Source organism: Eubalaena glacialis, chromosome 14 (assembly GCF_028564815.1).
Source record: "Eubalaena glacialis isolate mEubGla1 chromosome 14, mEubGla1.1.hap2.+ XY, whole genome shotgun sequence".
Lineage (NCBI taxonomy): Eukaryota > Metazoa > Chordata > Mammalia > Artiodactyla > Balaenidae > Eubalaena > Eubalaena glacialis.
Genome location: NC_083729.1, coordinates 52,037,330 through 52,060,573, shown reverse-complemented (window position 1 = coordinate 52,060,573; position 23,244 = coordinate 52,037,330). Strand labels below are relative to the sequence as shown.

Sequence of the window (23,244 nt, the reverse complement as noted above, 5' to 3'; positions counted from 1 at the left end):
TTTGATAACTAGGGGAATATCTCCTTTTGCTCCCAAATAATATTTCCATTTTCAGAAATGTGTCAGGGCTTGGGAATAAAAAATCTTAACGGTGAAGTTTAAAAACATGTTTTTATGCAAAGGTTCTATGTACTACTAACTTTAATAAAATGAAGTATTTTTCCTGAGTCTTTCTTCAATCTGTAAACCTCAGAACTTGTAGTTAATGCTGAACAACAACAACAAAAGCCACATTTGTTAATGTGTACTTAAAATTCTTAATTCACATAGGAGGGATCTTGGAGAATGACTTCCTTATTCAGTTCCTCACTTGGTCACAATGAAAGCAAATAGAAGAAAAATGACATAGAAGCACAATGCAAAAGCTTTCTGTTTGTCTCCTTTTATTTGAAAAGTATGCATGTGTATTTATCTTTTGGTCAGTATGTTGGGCAAAGAAATATAAGTGCTTACTTTGCTGTCTTTATTAGTAGGAATATAACCTTCATATTCCTGTGGTGACCTTATGTTAAATTAGGAGGAGTACCAGAGGCTAGAAATTATGACATGTCCTACTTGAGCACAGGTGCAGCTAGGCAGGGCTCTCTCAATATTATTTCACCCAGCACATCTGGGAGTTACTCCAGATCTTCCCCCTCAATAGTCAGTCTGGATAGGGTTGAAATAAATTTAACCTGAGTTCACTGGATTTTTGCACTTTATCAAAATCTGTTCCAATATTCTACACTCAAATTAAAATCTATTTTTTGATTCTCTGTGGCTTTAAGTTCATTAAATGTGAAATTGGCAGCTTGCTAAAGAAGGTCAGACTGATTAACTGTTTAAGACTTGTACATTTTCTGCTTCAGTTTTATTAACTGGCAGCATCCTGGATATGTTTCGTATTTTGTAATTCTGTGTGTGTGTGATAGAGTAATCATAAGGTTTCAGGAGCAGAGACTTACCAACTCTTTTCGCCTTTGGAAGTTTAAAAAATGATAGAAGCTGTTCGAATAGATGCTGGAGTATTTTGGTGCACGGTTAAAAAAAAAAAGGAAACAGGAATGAAAGACATATCTACCTTGTTATACCATCCGCTGGTGATTATGTGTGCAGAAATAGTCCCATAATGAAGCGTTCTGGAGCTCATTCAGAAAATTAGACAACTTTGACAACATTAGGCAAAGTATTTCAAGTCTAAAGAAAGGACTTCTCAGCCTTGATCTGAAATGTGGCATTTGCTTGACCATTCTGATTTTTACGTGATGGGGGCCACCAACTGCAAACATGTTTAGAATATTTTAGACATTCCTTTCTTCAGAATGAAAAAATGACTAATTGGCTTATTTTCTTAAGTACTCAAAAGTATCCCATTTAGCTAATGTGTCTGAGAAGAATTGCCAGTGAATTTGGTATTTCTTTGATTTTGTGGCACTGCTGAGAGTGAGATCAGAAAGGTTTTTGGCAGTGTGAATTATGCTGCGTTATGATTATTATTTAGATCTGTTTCACAGGTGAATGCAGTCTCTTTCTTATTACGGCAGTGTAAATGTGGCACATTTTCTGTGTGATGTAGTAGCTTTCTAATTTATGAAGCCATGTCTCTGTATATTTAGAGTATATATGTTCACACACAAAGGGTGTGTGTGTGTGTGTTTATTCACCTCTCCTTTTATTCTTGGGCACAATAGACAACTTAACTCTATACGAAAAAGAAACAAATTTGGTTTCAGTCCATGTTTTTACCAGTTTTTTTTGGGGTAGTTATTATTTAAGCTTACTTTATGTTTCTGCATTAACTATTTATTTAACAGTCACATTCTTCCTAAACTTACAAACCAGACACATTTGGGGTGTGTGAGTGTGTGTGTGTTTGTGTGTGTATATGTATGTGTGTTTTCTCTGGAAGTATGCAAGTCAGGCAGTTTTCTTTAAATATATGATGATTTGCCTCATTGATAAATTCGCTTTCTTGTTGACAGTTTCCACATCCGTGTACATTTTAGATGCTCACATTTTTCTGGGCATTAAATGGAGGAGGCTAGAAACCCTTTACATAATGTGCTGGGATGGGATGGGGTTGAGAATGTATTTCCCCGTATTCGCTCCTTTCTGGCACTCTAATAATTGTGCTTTTGTTTCTTCAACCACAGCCGAACCTCTTGAAGCCATTCTTACAGATGATGAACCAGACCACGGCCCTTTGGGAGCTCCAGAAGGGGACCATGACCTCCTCACGTGTGGGCAGTGCCAGATGAACTTCCCATTGGGGGACATTCTTATTTTTATCGAGCACAAACGGAAACAATGCAATGGCAGCCTCTGCTTAGAAAAAGCTGTGGATAAGCCACCTTCCCCTTCACCAATCGAGATGAAAAAAGCATCCAATCCCGTGGAGGTTGGCATCCAGGTCACGCCAGAGGATGACGATTGTTTATCAACGTCATCTAGAGGAATTTGCCCCAAACAGGAACACATAGCAGGTAAATGAGAAGCAAGGAGAAAAGCTGTTTGCATGTTTTCTTTTCATTTTCAGAGGCGCTGTAGCCAAGCACTAAGGAGTGGTGAAGTGCTTTCTGTATTTCTCCATGTGACTGTCCATGACAGCCCTGTAATGTTAAAATAATCATTCCTATTGCTTATGTCCAGAACACACAAAAATAAATATTTTCCACTTCACCGAGTCAGATGTAGGCAGAATAGGTTGCACACACCTGATACCCTCTCTCTGGATCTGCTGATTCTGAATTTCTTTCCTTTTCTCTCCCCTTCTCATTTTTAAGTGTTGAACCTTACTACACCTAGCCCAGTTTCCAAGGTCCATTTCCAGCCTTGGTGACCAGTCAGAGGCAAAGTGGCTGTATAGGCATTTGTAGTTTGGCCAGTGACCTGTTTGAGTCAGAATACCTGATCAGACCTCCCTAGGGGTGCAGTTTGTTCTCAATGCTTCCAGGAAGTTGGGTGGGCTGGAAGGGCATTTTGGAGGGGCTGGAAAGAGTTAACTGAGTTTCAGGGCTAGCCTTGGATCCATATTGGCTGTCAGCCCGTATGGGGCTGTAATTAAACACAGCCCCGTGGTGGGATGACACCGTGACCTTGACTTTAAGATGCCATTTTCGACTGGCCAGGCCAGAGTAGAGAGGGCAGTTGCTGAAGCGCACAGACATGCTTACTCGAAAAGTTTAAGGGCATGTTGGAAATTTCAAAAGGTTGGTTTGACAGGAACGGCTGTTCCCTGCAGCCTGCCTCCTCAGCTAAATGATAAATGCTTCTCTGTGCTCTCTCTTGTCTCTGATGTGGTTTTGACAGATGTATCTTGATTTTGTTTGTGGTTTACACAACCACATGTCACCCTTACAAATGTCCAGTCCAGACTTCCACTGTTTCTGCTATAACATAATGTAAAAATTCTCTTGGAAAAATATATACACACATTGAACAGCTCTGCTTCCTTTGGTTAATTTTAGCAGAAAGGTAGCTAGGGGTGTGGGTTTCTCAACAGCTCAAGGGAAAAGGAATTAATGGCTAACAGAGGGACTTAAATCCCTACTCTAAGTGGTAAACAACAACACTATATAGTGACCCTTAAAACATTTTTTAAAATGAAACAACGGTGATTTAATGTACAAGATGAAGTGAATGCAGATTCTGTGGTAACAAAACCGGCATGCCTGTCGGTTGGTCACTCCCCTGTATTTCCCCTGCTGCTGCCCCCAAAAGGCAGAGGGTTTGTTCATTTTTAGGAAGGGTAGTGCATAGAATCAATTGATTCATTGGAACTTGTCCCTTCAACCTAGTTTGACCACAGAGTTGAACTGTAGTGGGTCAGTAGTCCAGAGGGGATTAAATGTCGTATTATTTCTCATCCCCCCACCTCTGGAATTTGATCATTAAAATCAAACGTGGCATTTTATCTTTTTCTATTTCTTTTTTTTTTAATGCTGCCTGCAACAGCACTCAGATACTTTTTCTTTAGTGAAATGAGAAATCTGCTGCCAGGGAAGCTGCATTCACAAAATATTTTTCTCGAATCCACCACATGTAGCTTATATGACATGAAGGTTAGGATTTTATCCACCCCTCCCTGCCCCCCAGCAGGATATGGCAATGACCATTTCCATGTGCTGTCTTGTGACTGGAAGGAAAATGAACAGAAGTGTAAGGCATGATTAATGAAGCAAGAGCAAGCGGAAGGGGATTTGTCGTCTTAGGAGATCCAAAGCCTTTCTAAATCACCAAATATGGAGTAACACTTGCGTGATGTAACATCGTATTTACATATCGAGCTGCTCGTTTAAAAGACAAAACACAGTGTCTGTCAAGCAAGAATTAAAACCACACTTCTTACTGAGGTCCCAAATAGGTTATTCAGTCTCAGATTAACCAGCTTGAAAATTCTGTGCCTCTGTACTTAGAGGAGAAATCTAAAAGCTGTGGGGAAGGCTCTATAGTGAAGGCTTTTCACTGTCACAGTTGTAAATCTACGTAGGGAAGAAGAAGAGATATTTTCCTTAACTCTCTGGTTGTCATAAAGGTTCTTTTTTTTTTAAGGACTAGTGCAGTAAGAGAGCTCAAAGAAGCCCCCCAAAAAAGCACATTTAAAATATGTTTTATAGGACTAATGCTGAGTAATTACACTGAGATGAAGAGCTACCTAAGCTATCTAAGACATTCAGTGGGTGCACCAGTGCTGCGACCCAGGTGAGGTAAACCTTTCATTCACGAATAATTACAAAGTCTTGATTCCTTTCATTGTGTTTAATCACCTGTTCCCACCCTGGAATTGGCTGAACATAAATAGCGTGGTCACATCGCAAAGCGAGATGTCAGTAACTAGAGTCACGACTTTTCATAATTCACGGTAATGAATTAAGAGTTTCCTATGGTGAAATTAACATTCTGCCATCGCACATAAATTAAGATGCCCTGGCCCTTCAGGTGCCTCTGAAGCGAAGTTCTGGAAGACGGCTGTGTATTCCCAGCCCATTTCTCTAGAGCACGTCTTCACAACTCCAAGTCTGCTTTTCTTTTTACGGTGAGGAAGGAAACAATAAGAGTAATCATTCAGTAGATATTTGAATTGTGTCACAAAAAGAAAGGAGAAGCAATGCTCTGTATTAGGAAAGAGATATATTGATGAATCTCTAGAAGAATATGTTTGGCAACCATATAAAAGGTAGTTATTTAAATGCGCTGTGTAGGAAAGGCCTTATTAAAGTGATGTAAGTTGGATGTGAGCTTACTGTGTGCTCTGTGCCGTTTTATAGGCAGGAAGCTGGAATCAGACAGTGACAGATCTTCTTCCTGAGATAAATAAAGCTTAGAATTTGGGGCTTTCACATAGGAGATTGAGTGTTCTTTAAAACTTCAGTAAGATGGTGTGGGTTTTGGCTGTACATAGGCCTCTCAAAGCCGAGTATTTTTTAGAAAGGATGATTTTTACCTGGTTGAATACACACGTATATGTTGATCAGGTTTTTTTTTTCATTTTATTCAAAATATTGTGTGACTGTGATCCACTGAGACCACTGAAGTAGTACTAATTTAACTGGAAATGGGCAGGTTGTATTGTGCAGGGCCCAGTTCATCAATGTTATGTGTCAAATATCCACCATCAGATATCAGCAGCCTTTGACTGGCAGTCAGGGCTTTTAATTAGGGTTTTGTTTTGTTTTCTAGACTCATATTTTATGAGGGGGAAATATTCATTGAAGATTAGTGACTGTGGAGCTGCTGTTCACTTATAGAAAAGGCCAAAAAATATTATCCCACAGTGTCAGCTTTGAGGTTTTGGCTATTGCACATAGAAATCTTTAAATTAGGGTTGGGCTGTCATAAAGTTAGCTTTTTGAGAGAATGGGAGAAAATATGATTAGTCCTGTAAAGTGTAGTGAAGTCTCTTGCTATTGATGTATAACATTTTTTCTCCTTAAAATCATGAACATAGACAGTGATATCAGGGCATTTAAAAATTATTTGCCTAGACAATGCACCTCATACCCAGATAATAATATGTAAGACAGAAGCTCTGTGAGAGGAGAAATACTAATTCAATCCAGAAATATATAAGCATGTTACTTAAAGGTAAATCAAGTATAACATACTCATGCTTTTCAGAATTTAGAAACTCAACTTGCCTTTTCTTTTTGTACCCATTTGAATTCTTTCTTATCTCAGACTGAACTGGAAGATGTACTTTATGGTATAATTGTAAATGAGACTATAAATTATAGTATCCTATTATAACCTCTTATTTTTCATTTCTCTTTATTTGTGTGATTCTGAATAAAAACCACTGACTTCTGAAGTGAATTTTTAGCATGGCAGCTAAAACAAACAAACAAACAAACAAAACCCCAGTTTACTGGTGAACATTTTATTTAACCTTCACATCCAGAGACTAAAGAATATTGTTTCCTAATAAATACCTAGGATTTTCATTGGGAGCCTGTGTTTGTGGGACCATTACCCAAAGGCTCATGTTCATGAGACTGGGAGTCCTATATACAAGATGTATTTGTAAATAAGACAGAGAAAGGTTGTGAACTGGCAGCTTGGATGTTTTGTCAAAGTACAATGTGAGAGAAACTCTTTCTAAGACAAATTGTAAATAGAACTGTCACAGCGATTGCATGATTGAGCCGCAGAAGTGTCTTACAATTGTTGGCATTGTCAGAGGACTTTTGAAAGCTTAATTAAACACAGTGGCCCGCATGGCTGCTAAATTTACTTCGGCAAGCCAAAAAGAAAAAAAAATCTACGATGTGGAAGATCCCAAAGATCCCAAAGTTCTTCCGACGTTACCCTTTCCGTGACACAGAAAAGATGCATTGTGCATTTTCCTAGTTGTCTTTTATAAATAGTTTTGAGAATAGGGCCACGTGATATGAAGATCATCCTGTGTGTGATGTGGAGATTGTGTTAGTTTTTCTGTCTCCTGCTGTTACAGACAGTTAATGTAAAAATGGCCTTCTATTGGAAACACAAATATGTATTCACTTCAAGAACAGGAACAGAGGGGGAAAGTTTCCCTCCCATTCTCTGTGTTTATTCTATGAAAGCTTAAAAAACAGTGCTGTAATGTCTCAAATCACCCAATTCCTCATTGTATTGCAAGTTGTGCCTTTTACTTTTAAAGGATCTGAAATCTGTTTTGCACACCTTTCTCCTGGTGAATGTGGCATTTAATTGTGGAGCTGCCCATGGGCTGGAAAATGCAAGTGAGTATAGACACGTGCAGGCAGCGTCAGGACAGCAAACTTTAAGCTCAGGGAAGAGGTGAATTGGATGCATATTAATGGCACATTTTAGAATCCTGGAAAATCATTATTGTCACACTGCAGCCTTAGTGCAGTTTGGCTAATGTGGGGGGGGGGGACTAAATTGAAGTATATAACAAACGTGCAAATCCTAGGGAAGCATTTTTCAGAATTTTGTGATTTCTTAGTGAAAGTATTTCAAAAAGGAGAATAGGTGAATGATGGCCTTGTACACTAGTCAGTGAAAAAAAGAAAGAAAGTTCGGCTTTCGTTTGGGGGTAAAATATGAAATTTAACTGAAGTAGCACAGCTAGGGAGATGCACCGAGATTGCGTCACTTGATGTTAATTTAATCTACTCTGGTTGCTCTGTTCACACCCTTATTGCACAAAGAAATCATTTGACAAAATGTACCCGAAGCCCAAGTCTGTTTTTACATACAGTAGTACCAGCTTTGTGCAATAAAAGTCACTTAGCATCAAACTGGACCCAGCCTGGCACCTTGCCACTTTTTTAGCAAGAGATTTAATCACCAAGGATCTTTAGTACCTTTCTGCTTGTTCAGATTTCATTTAGGTCATGGTTATGTCAGCAGTGTTGTTATTACAAGGATTAAAAAAAAAAGATTTAAACTTAGGGCCCATTTTTAACACTATCTCAAATCGAACAGGTTTTAATTTTATGTGTCAATTTGTAGGATATTAATAAAGTTCATAAAATATATTCAGACTATATAATTTAATGGATAATGACTAGTATTTTTATTTGTAATACGAGTAGAAAATTGGCATCGTATCCCTCCCTCCTCTGTTCTGTCCTCCTACCCAGGTAAATAAGCATCCTTAAACTGCTTCTCCCCTTTACTTCCAGGGGTTAGAGCTCTGGCCAATATCAGTAAATCTACCTTTGTAATTTGCCATGTAGTTTTTACAACAATGACCTAATTAATTTGAGCACGGACCATATTATTGCTAGTAGAGTCATTTTCTGTCACAAACTTAATTTCTAGGAAATGTAACCTGACGAATAAGAATGCTTGAGCTCTCCACATGTGCTCCTAAAGACCAAAGACAGATTTAAAATAATAATAAAAATATGCCAGCATTATTAAAGCTAGTATGCTTGATGCCAAACTCAATTTGAAGTCAGTAAACATCAGACTGTATTTCTAATCAGTTTTAGAATATAACGTATTCCATATTGGGTTCACTGGAATTTGTGTCTCTGCTTTTTACTGGCCAGCTGCACTCCCTATGCATTTTTAAAACATTTCAGCAAAGGCTTTTGCTGTTCTTAGCAGGGTTAGTAACTTAGGGTCTATTTCTGAGCTCATTCGTCATTCTGCGATGGCATTGAGTTAGGTTGGCGAGGGAAGGATTTGAGGCATGGGGGGCGGTGAGGTCACTTCTGACCCCAGCAGGGAATAGGTGAGCTTCATTTGCCTTTACAATAGGCGCACAGCTACTGCACCTTGGAAGATCTCTCAGGTGCCGCTCAGATGGGCGCATGTAAATGCCCTGTCAGATGCGGAGCTGGAATATTAATGCTTCTTCCACCAGCGCACCATAATAAAGCTGTACACAGCCAGCTTAGTATGCAGCTAGTCTGGGGAATTGTGTAAACTTAGATAGCCCGGTGTGAAAGACAGCGATGTAAAAATGCTGGATATGCCACAGTTTCCATTCTTGTTCTCCTTTGATCTATAGCAAAATGAAAACATCATCCTTTCTTCCTCTTGGAGTTGTCTTGCCGACTCTGCCACCTCCCAATCCCCCACCCGAATTTTTTTGCATGTTCTGGTATGGAGAAATGTGACATAATTTGTTTCATATGGTTAATTACAGGCATTTGAATATTTAAAATTTTAAATAGCCACAGTTCCAGGTTTTCCTGTTAAAAGTATGTGATTTGAACAAAGGGAGTACAGTGTAAATATTTGTGGTGATTTGCAACACCCCTCTTTCCCCATTAAACACACACACGCACACACACACATTCAGTTTAAATCTAGCGCTGACTTAAAGGACTTCTGTACCTTCATTTGTACTTTTTTTTTTTTTTTTAACCAACTCTCAACTGGAACTCCATTAAAATATTTTACCATTATTTTTGAGTCCACGGTTGCTTGAGGTTTTAAAGAGGATTTTTATAATGTGTTCATTTAAGAGTATCAACAGCTGTCAGAACCAGTTGTGGTAAATCCACAAAACATACAAAGAAAAATACACACGTTTCCTAAAACAAAACACTCGGAAAAATAAGCTGCCAAGAACTGGCGAATGAGAAGTTTGCAGACAGGGCACCGGAGCGTTTCACCTCTCGGTTCACCCTGGAGACTGAAGTGATCGGATCTGACGCAATGCCGCTGGAAGTCTTACCTGCACAGGTTGCTGCTCTGAGCTAGCACCCTGCACAGGGGCTAGGCCAGGCCACAGCTTGCTCCCACTCTGCCCTCCTTTTTTCTTTTTGATCTCTTTAGATAGTTAAAATACCAAGTTCTTGGTGTGCTAAACAGCAAATTATACCCACTGAAGGTGAGATGATTAGGTTTAAACTTCCTCTAAAAGAGGCGAGAAGACGCCGTGCACACCCTTTTCCAGATAGGGTTGGCAGCCTGTTATTCAGAATTGAACCGGCCCCGCCAGGGAATTCCCAGTGGGGACCTGGAGCAGGCATGTTGGTGAAGGGGGTACCTGGGGACCTGTGGTCACTCACAATGAGTTTCTGTTTGTATCTTTGCTGTTGCTAGCATTGGCAATGAACAATTACACCTACAATTTGATTTTAGTTTTAGATAGAGGTGAGTCCACTGATTAAAAACTACCATTAAAATGAAGAATGGAATTATTGTGAAACCTGCAAAGGTGCTTTCAAAAAGAACACAGGTGCTGTGGTGTCCCCCCTATCTCCACTTTCTATTTTATTTTGGAACTTTCTAAAAAACACAGGGAAGCCTTTTGCTAAGCATCGGGGCATTTACATTTATATTCATCAGTTCATCTTCTTGATATGTAATGATGCATAAAAAGCTGCAGAAAAAAAATCACATCTGTCAATTTTTAGGGAAATAAGGTGTAGCTTGGATTCTTACCTTAGCTGGAGCACAGGGTACTACATGCCACGTCTGCTTTTTAGGTTTTAAATATGGAGTTTCTCTTTGGGTCAAAAAAAAAAAAAAAAAAAATCTGAAGCATTTCCTTTTACCGACTCAGGGGATACCATGATTTTGTGATTTATTTACATTTCGGGGCAGCTTACAACGAGCCATTTACTGCTCATTTTAGCCCCCTCTCCCAAGTCTTTGAGTTCATAGTTAAAACAATGCATTAACCAATGTTAAATTTTAAATTTCGTGAGTGTCTCTCTCCTACTCCATCCCATTCTAAGATTAAAAAAAAATTATTCTTTTACATTTAAAAGTGAACACTGGCTACTGAAGAACGATTTAAAGGCTGAGAAAAATTTCAATAATAAATCGTAACCTTCTCACGTTATGTTTTTGTTATGTTAAGGGGAAAAAATCAATAAGGAAAAATTTAATTCTGATAAAGATACTCTTGGATCTTTGAAAACAACTGCTGTCCTTTTAACTAAAACATTTGAGCAGCTTCAAAGACTATGTATTTCTTCTGATCTTAGAGCTGTGTGACTGGTAGCAAGAAAGAAAAAAAAATCTTATTCTACATACAAGTGTATTGCTTAACAAGTCTGCACAGACACGTACTTGTTTGTACAATAGAGATAAAAATTCCTGTATAAAAATAATTCAGCTGCTGACAGCAGGCATTGTTGTTGGACCTGTCTTTTGTGCTTGTCCCAGCTCCGGGCCCCCTCCTCCACTATCTGCTTGGGGCAGCTTGCTGCCTGCAGACTCCTGACCAGAAGTTAATTGCTATATATTAAATATATAGGTATTGTGTCTAAAGAGGAACGTCTCAAGCCTTCCCATATGCATTCCACTCTACTTTCTGATGTGACTGCGGCATTGCCAGCAGGGGGGTGGCAGGCAAACGCTCTAATAGGGAAAATGACTTGAAGGCAGTTAGGGGAAATTTGGCCTTCAAGTCCCATTTGCTCTGCAGTGTAGCATCGGTTTCTAAACTTTTGTTTTTAATCTAATTCTGATTTACTCTGTCACATCCCATATCAACCCTCATTGAACTCTACTCATGTAGAGTAACATTAGTGTCAGATGGAATTGGTCAGGACTGCGGACCTGTGGTTCATACAGATGGTCGTGAATGTGGGTTCTGTGCAGCTTTGCATCCTATTCTTTCTAACAAACGTTAAAATGTGGCACGTTTCTGAGCAGGTCCCATGGGTAAGAGAGTCAAGGAATCGGGGATAGTACCTGAGGTTTTCTCCCTTCCCTCTCCTCCTCTTTCCCACTTCCTTGATATACCTACATTTCGGGTAAGATCAACTCCAGGAAAACATCTGAGGCTGGGGCGGTGGAGAAAGGGGGAGAAGGGTGGCAGAGAGAAGCTACTGGAATATTTTCAATGGGGGTTCAAACACAGTCACCAAAGCAGAGAGCCCTTTGGGTCCAGCTTTGGAGCAATAAGCACGGGCACATGGTCCTTTCAAAGCTGTTATTCTCAGTTTGACTTGTCCACCAGCTGAGAAAGGGTTTACATATAACCAACGTGCTTTGAACTGGATTGAGTATTTGGGATGGCAGTGGGGGAGACGTTCACGTTCACTGTCACTAGAATTTCTTGAATGTCGTGAGGGTAGTAAGGTATGTGTTAGCATTCAAGGTGTGAGTTAGGTTCCTCTCCAGACTGGTAATTGGGAAGCGTGAAAATCCAAATTCCCACGATGCTCTCTAACAACTGGGGTTGGCGGGGGTGGACACCCTAACTTTCTGAATGTCAGCTGATGTCTGTCTGACCTGTTCCTCTTGGGTTAAATGCTGCAAGTGCAGGAGGGGGGAACCCCCAGGAAGACACATACCCAACGACAAGATTTTCACTCCTCAGGAGTAAAGCAGATCTCGTTCCTCTGCCTCATACCCTCTCCTTCCTTGCTCTTTTCTCTTTGGAAGCAGAAACTTCTAAAATGAATGCCACTCCAAGCCGATGAAAAAGCTGTTTTTATACCATAGTGGATGTTTACACAGGAGACTCAACTTGAGGGGAAAAAGGCTTTTTGGGAGGGTGGTGGGACTTGCGTTAATCTGTTTTGTTGGAGGACTGTGCAGTATTGCCTAGGAGCAACTCTGGGCTGTTTTTGATAAATTACCATGTTTAGAGATAGGTTTGGCTCTTAAGGGCTTAGTTTTATGAACAAAGTCCGTAACGATGTTTGCAGCCTCTGTTTGTCTCTTAGCCCCTTGGCTTCACTAGAAGCTCAATGTTTAGTTTAAGCTCAGTCTGGAAGATATAACAATTTTGCATTAAAAAAATGAGGAAATCATAGGAAGAAAAACCCTTTGCTTTTTGGATGAATCTTACTGATAATTTGCTAAAGCTCATTTGAATTTTAAGCACTTCTTTAATCTTCAAAGGCTAAATTGCTTTATGAATATGCATGGTGTGGGCAGACTTCAGTTCATTACCTAGTTGTAAATTCTAATGACCATTAGGTCCTTCCAGTAATTGCGAATTGTTTTGCATTTTTGATTGGCCTATTAACATGTACATTCGGTGCACATCAGGCTGGCCTGTCAGCCTGCTGAAGGAGAAAAAAAAGGTGAAAATTGTTTATAGCACCAAGATTCTTAGATTTTCAATCTTGCAAAATTGATGATGTAAAAAAATTAAAGCCGTGTTTTTTCTTCTCAAGATTGAAAGTTCACCAAGAGATTTGACATATTTAATTTACATGATGACTTTGCACTCCTTCATTAATGCAATTTGCATATGAAGCTGTTGTTAATCACTTTTGATCATGTTTTGTGTATTAGCTGCCTCAGTGGCTCTCCTCCTCAGATGCCCCAGTAGAAAGGAGCAAAATGATGCATCTTCTTGCCAAGTTTCCTTTAGTGAATTGAGGAATTAGATGTCTAACCTTGAGTAATTACATATGTTTTATCCGTTTTCTTCTAACGTTAAGTACAGTTTGTGGAAGTGTTGGCTGGAAGTCGTTCTCATTTGGGGAGAAGACTGTAAAATTTAGGTGTGTGATTGAGGCACATCCAGATACGTACAGAAATATGTATGTCCCTGTTCCCTCATGCAAGTTGTTGGGCAGTTTCACTGGTAGCAGTTTGATGGCGGAGAGACTTGACTATTCCAGTGTATTAAGACATCAGGCTCTTTTGGAAGAGAGACGCCTACAAACTACAGACCTTTCTAACAATGCTTTGGGTGTCTGCTTTGAATAGATGGCTTGCACCTCCGCGTCTTGGGCCTGGGTTTGGCTGACTTCTTTATCTTTTAGCTCAAGTAAGTTTTCCTGGGGTCTTCTGCTCTCAGCTGCTCTCTCTGTGTCCTCCCCTCGTCACTAAAGTAAATCGTGGTCTCTGGGCTACCGGGTGCCTCCCTCAAGGTACACAAGTGCCCTGGCTGTGAAAACAAGGTGCTAACGAACGGTTTCCGATTTTTGAGAGCCTGTGATTTTGGTGTTTGCCTTTGCTGTTGAATAGCCTGTGCTGTATTATTGATGTTCGTCTTTGGTTTAGGAGTTTATCACTGGTTAACAAGCAGAATCAGAACATTGAAACTGATATTCTGATTAAAAGGAATGTTTAATGAAAGAAAATAAATTGTGATGGAAAATGAACAGTGTGTAAGAAACATAACTACAGTTTTAACCTCCGAGGGACCCTAGCACTGCCCTACCGTGACTTCTAGCCATACCATGCTAAAAGCATGCTTCAGTTCAAAGTTGTTAATATTCAGCTGGGAAACAGTATCCAGAACACAAATAAATTATTAAGTGCATGAACTTTTTAGGCAGTAAGATGAACTGATGGGGTCCATCTGTGAGATCCAGGGGCTTTTTATTTGTGTGTGTCGAGCGATTCTGCCCTCTCCGACTTCACAGCCTTTGGTCTCCGGCCAACTGCATGCATAATTGATTCCACACGCACTATCATTTTCTTGATGTAATTGCTTTACTAAGATATGATGAAATCTAATGGATAATTTGCTATTTGAAAATGGGCAAAAAAATGTTCATATTTTTTATTGGGGGGAAGGTAGTAGACAAGGGGGTATTCAAATGACCCGGTATTTAAGAAAACAAAACAAATCGAAAAAGGCAAAGCTAACTTAGGCAGGCTGCTTCGTTCTCGTTGGTTGTGGGTAGGAAGGTCTTTGTGACATATGGAAGCCAGTGTGTAAATCTCTCTCTTTCTATCATATCACACCCCCACCCCCATTCCTCCTCTCTCTGTCTCTCCCCCAAACTTTACAAGAAAGGGATCCTAACAAGGTAAAAAGTAAACAATTTAGTCATCACAAGCCTTATTATTCAGTCTATCCAGGAGTTTTGCCATGTCGGTTTATTTAACTTCCAGGAATGTAAACACTGACACAGCCCTAGAAGCAGCAAGAAAGATTACAGTATTAGAGTTAAAAACCCTGAGCATGGAGTAGCTGTGCTTTATACTCAGCTATAATAACACTTTACATTGAAACATAATGGTAAGTCAAAACCGACTGGAAACTTCTGCTTATATGGAGTACAAATTTCATTCTAGTAGATTGGCATCATCTAGTGTACCAAGAGTAGATTGTTATATAATGGAGAGACTGTATAAATGTCAAGTACACAAATAACTCTATAGGAAGTAAATGAAAAGTATTAGAATTTCTTAAATCACCATTAAATTTTGTTGGTGGGACAATCTCATTAGCTTCTTCCAAATCATGTGTGGCTTTGTGTAAGTCTTTTAAAAATGTATTTTGAGGGAATTTACAGACATTGAAACATTGTTTTAATCCAAACCAGTTCATGCTTTAGATGTACCTTAAAAAAAAGTATACTGTTTTTCAAAGTACTTAAAGGGAGTGGAGGGGTAGAAAGCATATAAAGCGAATCCATCTCACTGTGGCAAACTGTTTTTCAAGCAAAGTCATAATAATGAACAACACATGATCTGAAATTTGATCAGCAAACATACACTTAGGCCAAGGAATTTTCTTTCTTTTTTTCTTTTCTTTTCTTTCTTTTTTTTTTTTTTTTTTGCCGTTCACATACCAAGGTTCTGTAAATCAGTAAACCAGGCAGAGAGGAACTATTGTAAGGGGGCGACCAAATCATAATATACAGAATGGCACAGCGAAGCTGTCTTTTGGAAGAAACATTAACATCATTACCACTAACAACAATGACAAATAAAACCCCACAAAAACCCTTTTTACAAAACTGGAAATGACAGAATAGTTTTAAAAGGAAAAAATTTAAAAAACCCACACTACCTTCTGATGCTCAAAACTTCAAACTATTAATAGACCACCAGTGAGATAGACTGTCTTTGTGCCTTGAAATGCAAAATGAGGGAAATAATTAGCAGAGGAACAAAATTCTCAAAATTTGAAGAACTTCTGTGATTACTGGGGGTACAGTGAAAAGAAAATGCAAATTTTCTCCTGATCTTAATTAGATTCGATTGTGTGGTGGGTGTGTTGGATCTGGGGGGAAGGGAGGGGGCAGGGAGTGCTGGGGGTGAAGCGAGGGGCTTCGGGATGTGGAGATAGGTTAGCAGGGGCCTGGTGGCGTGGCAGCAAGGCAGCTTACAGCGCTGGTGCAGTAAACGGTGCTGATGGGGCACGAATCCTAAGCCCTTAATTTAGCAGGGCTCGTTTCTCTCTGGGTCTAGAGGATTTCGTTTGTCCTTCCAGGGGAGGAATGGGCCCTGAAGTAACAGCTTGGGCTGCCTTAGGAAGGGGAAGCAGCCTGTGGGTAACTTTTCCCAGCCACATGCGAAAGCTGTGTGAGATGTCTTGGGCCCTGCTTTGTGCACCGTGGCCATCAATCAGCCTCTCGAGGTGGCATCTGCACAAAACCCCCAGCACCAGGGCACTGCTGTAACCCCCCCCACCCCGCCCCGTAGCCAGACACGCTCTTCAGAGTTCAGTGGTGATGGTTGGCCAGAGTCCTGCCAAAGTATGTGTAGCAAGTTTCACTGGCTGGATTTCCCCTTGTGTGAAATCATAAAAGCCCTGGCTAAGGCTTCTGAATCTATTTTTGTTTCATTAATATTATTTATTATGTATTTTATTAATATTTTTAGGAGGGACTGTGCTCTCATTTGACGATTTGTAGTTGTAATTAATACATTCCGTACCGGTTGTAAAAAGTATACTTGCATTTAATTGCAAGTCAGGATAAATTAATGGATATGATTTGAAACAAAATTCACTTAAAATGTTCTTGCAGGGAGCAAAAGAAGGGGCAGTCCCTGAATTTTCATTTATTTTCTGGGTGAGTGTCTGTGCTGAGAAGGGTCCAAAGGACTGTGTGGGTCTAACGGGATGCATGTATGTGTCCAAGGGAAGAGGGGGCCACAGGGGGAGCAGGAAAACCTGGGCCAGGAGGAGGGGCAGCCAGGAGCTCCGCTCTTTTCTTTCATTTCTGAGGTTACCGGGAGGGCCTTAAGCAAAGTGGTCAAGTCCATAAGCTCCCGAGAAGGTGGTAAAGAAAAGAGGTTGGTAGCAAGAGGGAAGGAGCACAAAGGGAAAATTGTACATTGGGAGCATTGCTCTCCTGGCTGTGGTGTAGCCAGACTGGTTTAGCAGACAGAATGATAGATTGTTTTGTCAAGGGTCCCAGGGTGTGCCCTGAACTTGAAGCACTTTGTTTATCTTGAATAGAAAGGGAAAAGTGCAGACATAATCGATGTCTAGTTTTTAGGAGCTCGAAAGAGGTAGAACAGAGAAGAGTCGGGGAGGTGGGGGAGGTGCAGGCCTTGGTTGTGGCTGTCCATTAACAGATGAACTTGGCCGAGGGCCAAGCTTTAGATGAGAGCGTGTCAGGGCCCCAGTGCAGCCAGGCCTTTTCAGTGGTGGGGGTGTTTTTTTTTCTTTCTTTTCTTTCTTTCTTTCTTTTTTTTAAAATACCTGCCGACTGTACATCAAATGCTCCCAGGTCTTTGGCTAAAGGCAAGAAAAAAAAACCATACACAGCTCAATTTTTTTTCCCTCTGAACCAGTTGAGGCTAGTCTTTTGGCTACATACACAGTTTCTATCATCTTTCCTGGCTTGCCGTTGGGAAAAAAAAGAGTTGTGATAACGCCAGTAACCCAAGGGCTGGGGATCGGAAGGGTTGGTGTGTTCAGGAGACCAGAGTGTGTGAGTGCGTGTGCCGGAGTATCTGTGTGCCGAGCCAGAGAGGGGCATGGCAGGTGGGCCTGCGTGTGCAGGTAGGAAATCGGTGGGAACCCATTTTTTTAAATGGCTGAAGTTAAACTCCTCGTTGGAAAGGACCTGTGAACTGATCTGTTGGTGGCTGAGCAAGATCATATACAAGCAAGGCCCAGGAAAGGCCAGGAGTGGGGGGAAAAAAATGCCCTGTTGGAAGCACAGCATTTCCCAAGCAGGGCTGGTGGCAAACCCATGTGTCTGGGCTTGTTTTGTTCTCGATCATCTTATCTTCTTTGGTCTGTTTCTGTGTTTTTTAGTTTATTGTGACACTATGTATTCACTTAGGAGTGTTGGCAAGCAAGAGTCATCAGCCCAATAACTTCCTGACATTTTTGGCTCTTTTAATGTGCAGTCTTTGCCCTCTTGCCGCAAGTGGCGAGGTAATTGAATTTCCCTGTTACTCACTGGCAGGAGGCATGTTCTGGCTCCCAGCAGAGGGGCTGCTGGGGCTAACGCTGGGTCCAGAGAATTCCACGTAGGGGACACTGGGGTTTTCAAGTGGTCTGGAGGCCTGTCCAAAGTGCAGTTCACACAATAAAAAATATTTTTTCCCTTCATGGACTTGAAAAGGCACCATCGTGAACATCCATGTAAAATATGATAAAATCATGTTTACTTCCCCAGGCTGAAGCCTCACAAGGGAGGTGGATATTTTTCCCCGTCTTCGTCTGGGAGCCAATAGAAACTGGGAAAATTTGGAGGTCCCTGGGCTCATCCCACAGATAACCCCCAAAAGTCAGCCAAGCCCTTAGATGCTGTCTTCTCTCTCACCGAGGTTGTCTTTGTAACCTGTGTGGTAAGAAAAGGAAGAGGGCCTGAATGAGGGGAAATAAACTCTTAAAAATATGTGTATGTCCTTTTTTTCCCCCCCTTTTTAGCCTCTGTGTGTACATAGAATAAAATGGCAAAAAAGTGCTGCCATTTCTGGTTGTGTGAGCTTGGGCATATTTCTTCATCTTTCCAAGCTCCAGTTTCCTCATCTGTAAATGGGAGCGTGGGGGGGCGTGTCACAGGACCCACCTCATGGGACGTTGTGAGCATTATATGAGGATGCTTGCCTGTTTTCCCAGGTGAACACTTGAGGAAAGCTAGTTACTATTATGATTATGACTCATGGCTTACAACTTTTTTCTCCTTTAAGGACTGGGATCTCGATGTAGTTTCTCCCTGTGTGGGGTGAGCCGGTTGGGATGAGAAAAAGGGCAGGGAAGGTTCTAAAGTGCTCACAGCCTCTTTCTGCCTCAAGGTGGGCTCCTGTGGGAAAGAGCCCTTGGGTGGAGAAAGCTCAGGAACCCTTGCAGATCTGGTGTGGTGGGGCGATTGGTGTAGGGGGGGCTTCTCTCCATTGGCAGTTCCCTCAATGCTTGGCCTCTCTTTCTGCAGACATGTGCTGCCTCACGAGGAGAATGTGCCTGGGTGTCTGACATAGTTGCTGTGGGTTCAGAGTCCTGCTTCACCACTGACTGGTCGGGAGGGTTTGGGTGAACCACTTAACCTCTGTGAAATGGAGACCACTCAAAGAACCTCCCTGCCAGGGTCTGTGCAAGGGGTAAATGAGAGAAAGCATAAATACACAGGATGCACACCGAGAGTTGCCACTGCCATACTGTGGATCCAACACATTGTTACTCTACCCATAGCAACCCCAGAAGGGAAGTCCTATTAGCCCCATTTGGTGGAGGAGGAAATCGAGGCTCACCAAGGGTTAAGTAACTTCCCTCCTTAAGGGCTCACAGTATTAAGGATTCTATCCTTTAGCCTCTAGTCATTACCGTCTGCCACCTCCTCACGAGGTCTGCAGCTTTCTGCAGTGGTGCTGGGGCACCAGTTGGGCGGGAAGCTCTGGTGCTGGACGGCTCGCCCTCCTGTGGGTTCTGTGGTTGAGTTTTTCAATCTTCTGGGAAGGAGAAGAATGTTCCCATCCAGTCCCTGGGCGGCTGTCCTGGGCGTATTGGAGGAGTCTTCGAGGTAGCTGTTGGAAAGAGCAGCAATGTGAGGAATTCTGCTTTGCAAGTAGCCACTTCTCCCTCTGTCTAGAGTGATCCACAAGTGGGGCGAGGGTCCTGAGAAGATGAGGGAGGGGGTTTTACTATGTGTGTGTGACTTGGTTAGGAGACACTGGAAGGCTGACCAAGAAACCCAGCTAGCGCTTTTAAGGAAGGGCTGGTGGAGTCTGGCTTTCAGCAGGTCTGTTCTGCTGTCTCTTTGGCATTCTCTTCACTCACCACACCTTTCAAGGTTCCGGAGAATCAGAATTACGCTGTGAGAGGGAGAGTGCGTGTGTGTGTGTGTGTGTGTGTGTGTGCGCGCGAGTGTGTGTGTGTGTGTGTGTGTGTGTGTGTAGGAGGTCCTGAGCAGTAATAATCTGCTTCAAGGCGGTTTTCATTTCTGGCCAAACAAGCGCTGTGGTAAGGCGAGTCCGGAAAGCAGGCGAGGAGACTTGAGGGAATTTCTGAATGGAAACTGCAGTCAACAACTCCATATGATCCACATGTGGCTTTCCCCGAGGCAAGTTTTCAGCTGCATGGTGGCCTCCCCCAGTCACTCCGCAGGCTGCTCTGACACCATTAATATTTGCTGAAGCAAGACCTGAGGTTCGTTGCAGAGGGATTACATAATGTAATCCAAAGCCAAATGGCAGGGGTTTCCTTTTATTACCCATCCTTTCAGATTGGCTGGGCCACCATAGACCACCATTTATATAATTTTAGAGTCATTGGGTAGTCAGGAGGCGCCTACTGTGTGCGGAGGCCCCATGGGGGAGCTGAAGAGTTGGCCACCAAGTGTCACCAACAAGTGTCACCTGGGACCTCTGCTCACTTGGTAACCGTTCTCTTCGAACTGAGGCAGGCTGTTTAGGTAGACCCACCACCAAGAGGTTGCCGTTGGCATGGGTGCAGGTGGTCTTCTGAGTGGGCGGTGGGGATGGAGGTGGCTGCTGAGAATACACGTGGGTGGAGAACTCCAAACCTTTCATTTCAGTTCTTACTCAGCCCTGGGACTAGCTCCGTGCTTCCTTCCTTCCCCCTCACCTCTTCACCTGGCTCCCCACATCTCTACATGCCCCAGGTTCAGGACTGAGCACCCCAGAAGAGAAGCTCTGAGTTTTGTTTGCTGGGACCCCTAGACTGAAAAGCTGAAGTAATAAAAAAAAAGAATACCATTGCTTTAGAGCCCCTATTCCCTCCCTCCCCCCCCAGTTTTCCCTCTATTCTCTTGAAAATCAGGCCAGCTCTCTGATGGTGGCCTTTTGTTTCTTTTTCTTTTTTGGTTCTGCCTTCATTAAGGTAAGCACGAATTTAATGTCCCAAGAGGCAGGCCGGTGACCTTTCAGGCCAAGTGCCTGGATGTGGCAACGCTATAATAAATATTGAATGGTGAGAGCAATGGAAATTTAACAAAGCCATAACTGAGGAGACCGCAGAGGGGCAGTGGACTGGTTAAGAGGCTGTTGGATGAGCTAGGTAGTATTTCTACTACAACCTGATTGAAATGTCGACTAAAAATCAATGCTGTTGACTAGTGATAATTTACTGCGTTCCCGGTGCTAAGTAGTTCCCCGCTTAAGAATGTGTTGGTTGGGCAGAGATTAGTGCAGGGAGTTGTGTGTGTCACAATGAATCAGACGCATTATAGGTCAGCCCTTTATTTGTTTCATCATGACTTTTACACAGTTGTCATGTAATTTATGGCTGCTTTCACATTGTCAAACATTCTCATTGCATCTTCTTCCTTAACACACTCCTGACACAGACGTGCTGTCTTGGAAGGCTTGGTGTTATTTCCTAATCTGAGAGGAGGCCTATAAACCATCAAATTACACTATCTTTGGGCTAATCTAAATGCGCTGCAGATTAAAATCAGAGCTCATTTGTCCCTGATGCAAATTATTAAGTTCTAATTATAAATATCCATTTAATTACACCATACATTTTTATTTTGCGGACCCTTTTGAGCACTGCTGTCTGCAACGGGGGGAGTTGCATAGGAGACAGTCTGCGATAATTAATGTACACTCCCCAAATGGTAAAGGATAAACATATGCTGCTTTGTTTGTCTTATTTATTAATTGATTAGTTGTATAGAGATTTTGGCATCGGCACAATTCGAAGTTGAAATCCTTTTAAAAATGAAAACTATTTAAAAATCTTTGGGGAAAGAAAAAGCACAATATAGCCAACCCAGAGCTTTCAGTTAGAACACATTGCCCTAAAATATGGGATTTTAACCAGATTCTAAATTTGATCCAGTCTAGATTTTGTAGGAGTTGACAGTGAGAGAAACCATACCTGTTTTGCACCTAGAATGTGAAATCATTGTTATAGAAAAACTGTAATCTTAAAAAAAAAAACAAAAACAATATTCTGGTTTCCAGCCCTGCCACTATTTGCTACTAGGAAACTACAGTATCTGCCTGTAAGAGGAAGACAGTTCAGTTGAGAGCATTGTGATGAACTATTTTTTTTTTTTTAATTCTTTTAGCCCTAGCATTTTAATTTATTTTTTTATTTTTTATTTTTTATGGCTGTGTTGGGTCTTCGTTTCTGTGCGAGGGCTTTCTCTAGTTGCGGCGAGCGGGGGCCACTCTTCATCGCGGTGCGCGGGCCTCTCACTATCGCGGCCTCTCTTGTTGCGGAGCACAGGCTCCAGACACGCAGGCTCAGTAATTGTGGCTCACGGGCCCAGTTGCTCCGCGACATGTGGGATCCTCCCAGACCAGGGCTCGAACCCGTGTCCCCTGCATTGGCAGGCAGACTCTCAACCACTGCGCCACCAGGGAAGCCCTGTGATGAACTATTTTTGATTACCAAACAATAAAGTAAAAAAAAAAGAGTGATAAAATAAAAGTTTGTACTAGACATTTACTCTTCCATGAAGGCAATGGAAAAATTACCAAGACTGGTTTGGGGGATGGTGAGGATTCAGGTCTTTTGGGATTTTTCTAGAACCAAACTTTGACTTTTAATGGATAGTAGAAAGACACTGGTCTGGCAACCAGTATGCCTGGGTTCTGACCCTGAGCTGTGAGACCTTGGGTTCCCTTCATTTCTTGGTGTTTTAGTTTCCTCATCTGTAAAATGGGTAGTCTGGACCAGCTGGGTCTTTAAGCCCCCGTCATATACTAGCATACTCTGAACACCACAGGCAGATTCCCAGCTTCCTCTCCTTCCTGCTCTTTTTGGAGTCTACCTGCTGAATGGGGCTCACCTGAAAAGAGGCCAGAATATTTTCTTCATTTGCCTCAAAGATGGAAGCTACACTGGAGATGAAGGCTTGGGCTCATGATCCCTCGGCAGAAAGCTTAAGAGAAACTTTCCAATTGCTGGAAGCAAAATGGAAGCATGGTATAATGGAATGGTGATAAATCACAGAAGTTTCCAGCCTTACAAGATTTCTCCATCTTTTAATTATAGCAAGCTGTTTTTTTGATAAACTCTAAAGAGTGTAATGTGTATTTTCTCCAAGTTTGCTTTTTTGGGCAACCGTAGCTGTGTCAAAATAGAAATACGTTTGACAAAGAAATCAGTTGAATTCAAACAACCAGGTATTTTAAATTCAATTAACTGACTGAATTCAGTGATATTTTCCTCCTTCCTCCCCCCAGAGCTGGTTTCTCTGTACGGACATAGCCTACATATGCTGAGTTCTTGGAGTTACAAATTCTTGCTTGTTAAAGGCATCCGATGCAACA

General features: G+C 41.7%; 1 protein-coding gene across 9 annotated transcripts in view; it reads left to right on the top strand.

Annotated features, from left to right (window-relative positions):
- BCL11A (BCL11 transcription factor A) overlaps positions 1–23,244 on the top strand; it is a 96,535-nt gene that overhangs the window by 4,985 nt on the left and 68,306 nt on the right. For all 9 annotated transcript variants that reach the window (XM_061210512.1, XM_061210518.1, XM_061210515.1 and 6 more), the window contains exon 2: positions 2,133–2,462. In XM_061210512.1, coding sequence (XP_061066495.1) covers positions 2,133–2,462 — 330 coding nt within the window. The remainder of the gene's footprint in view (positions 1–2,132; positions 2,463–23,244) is intronic.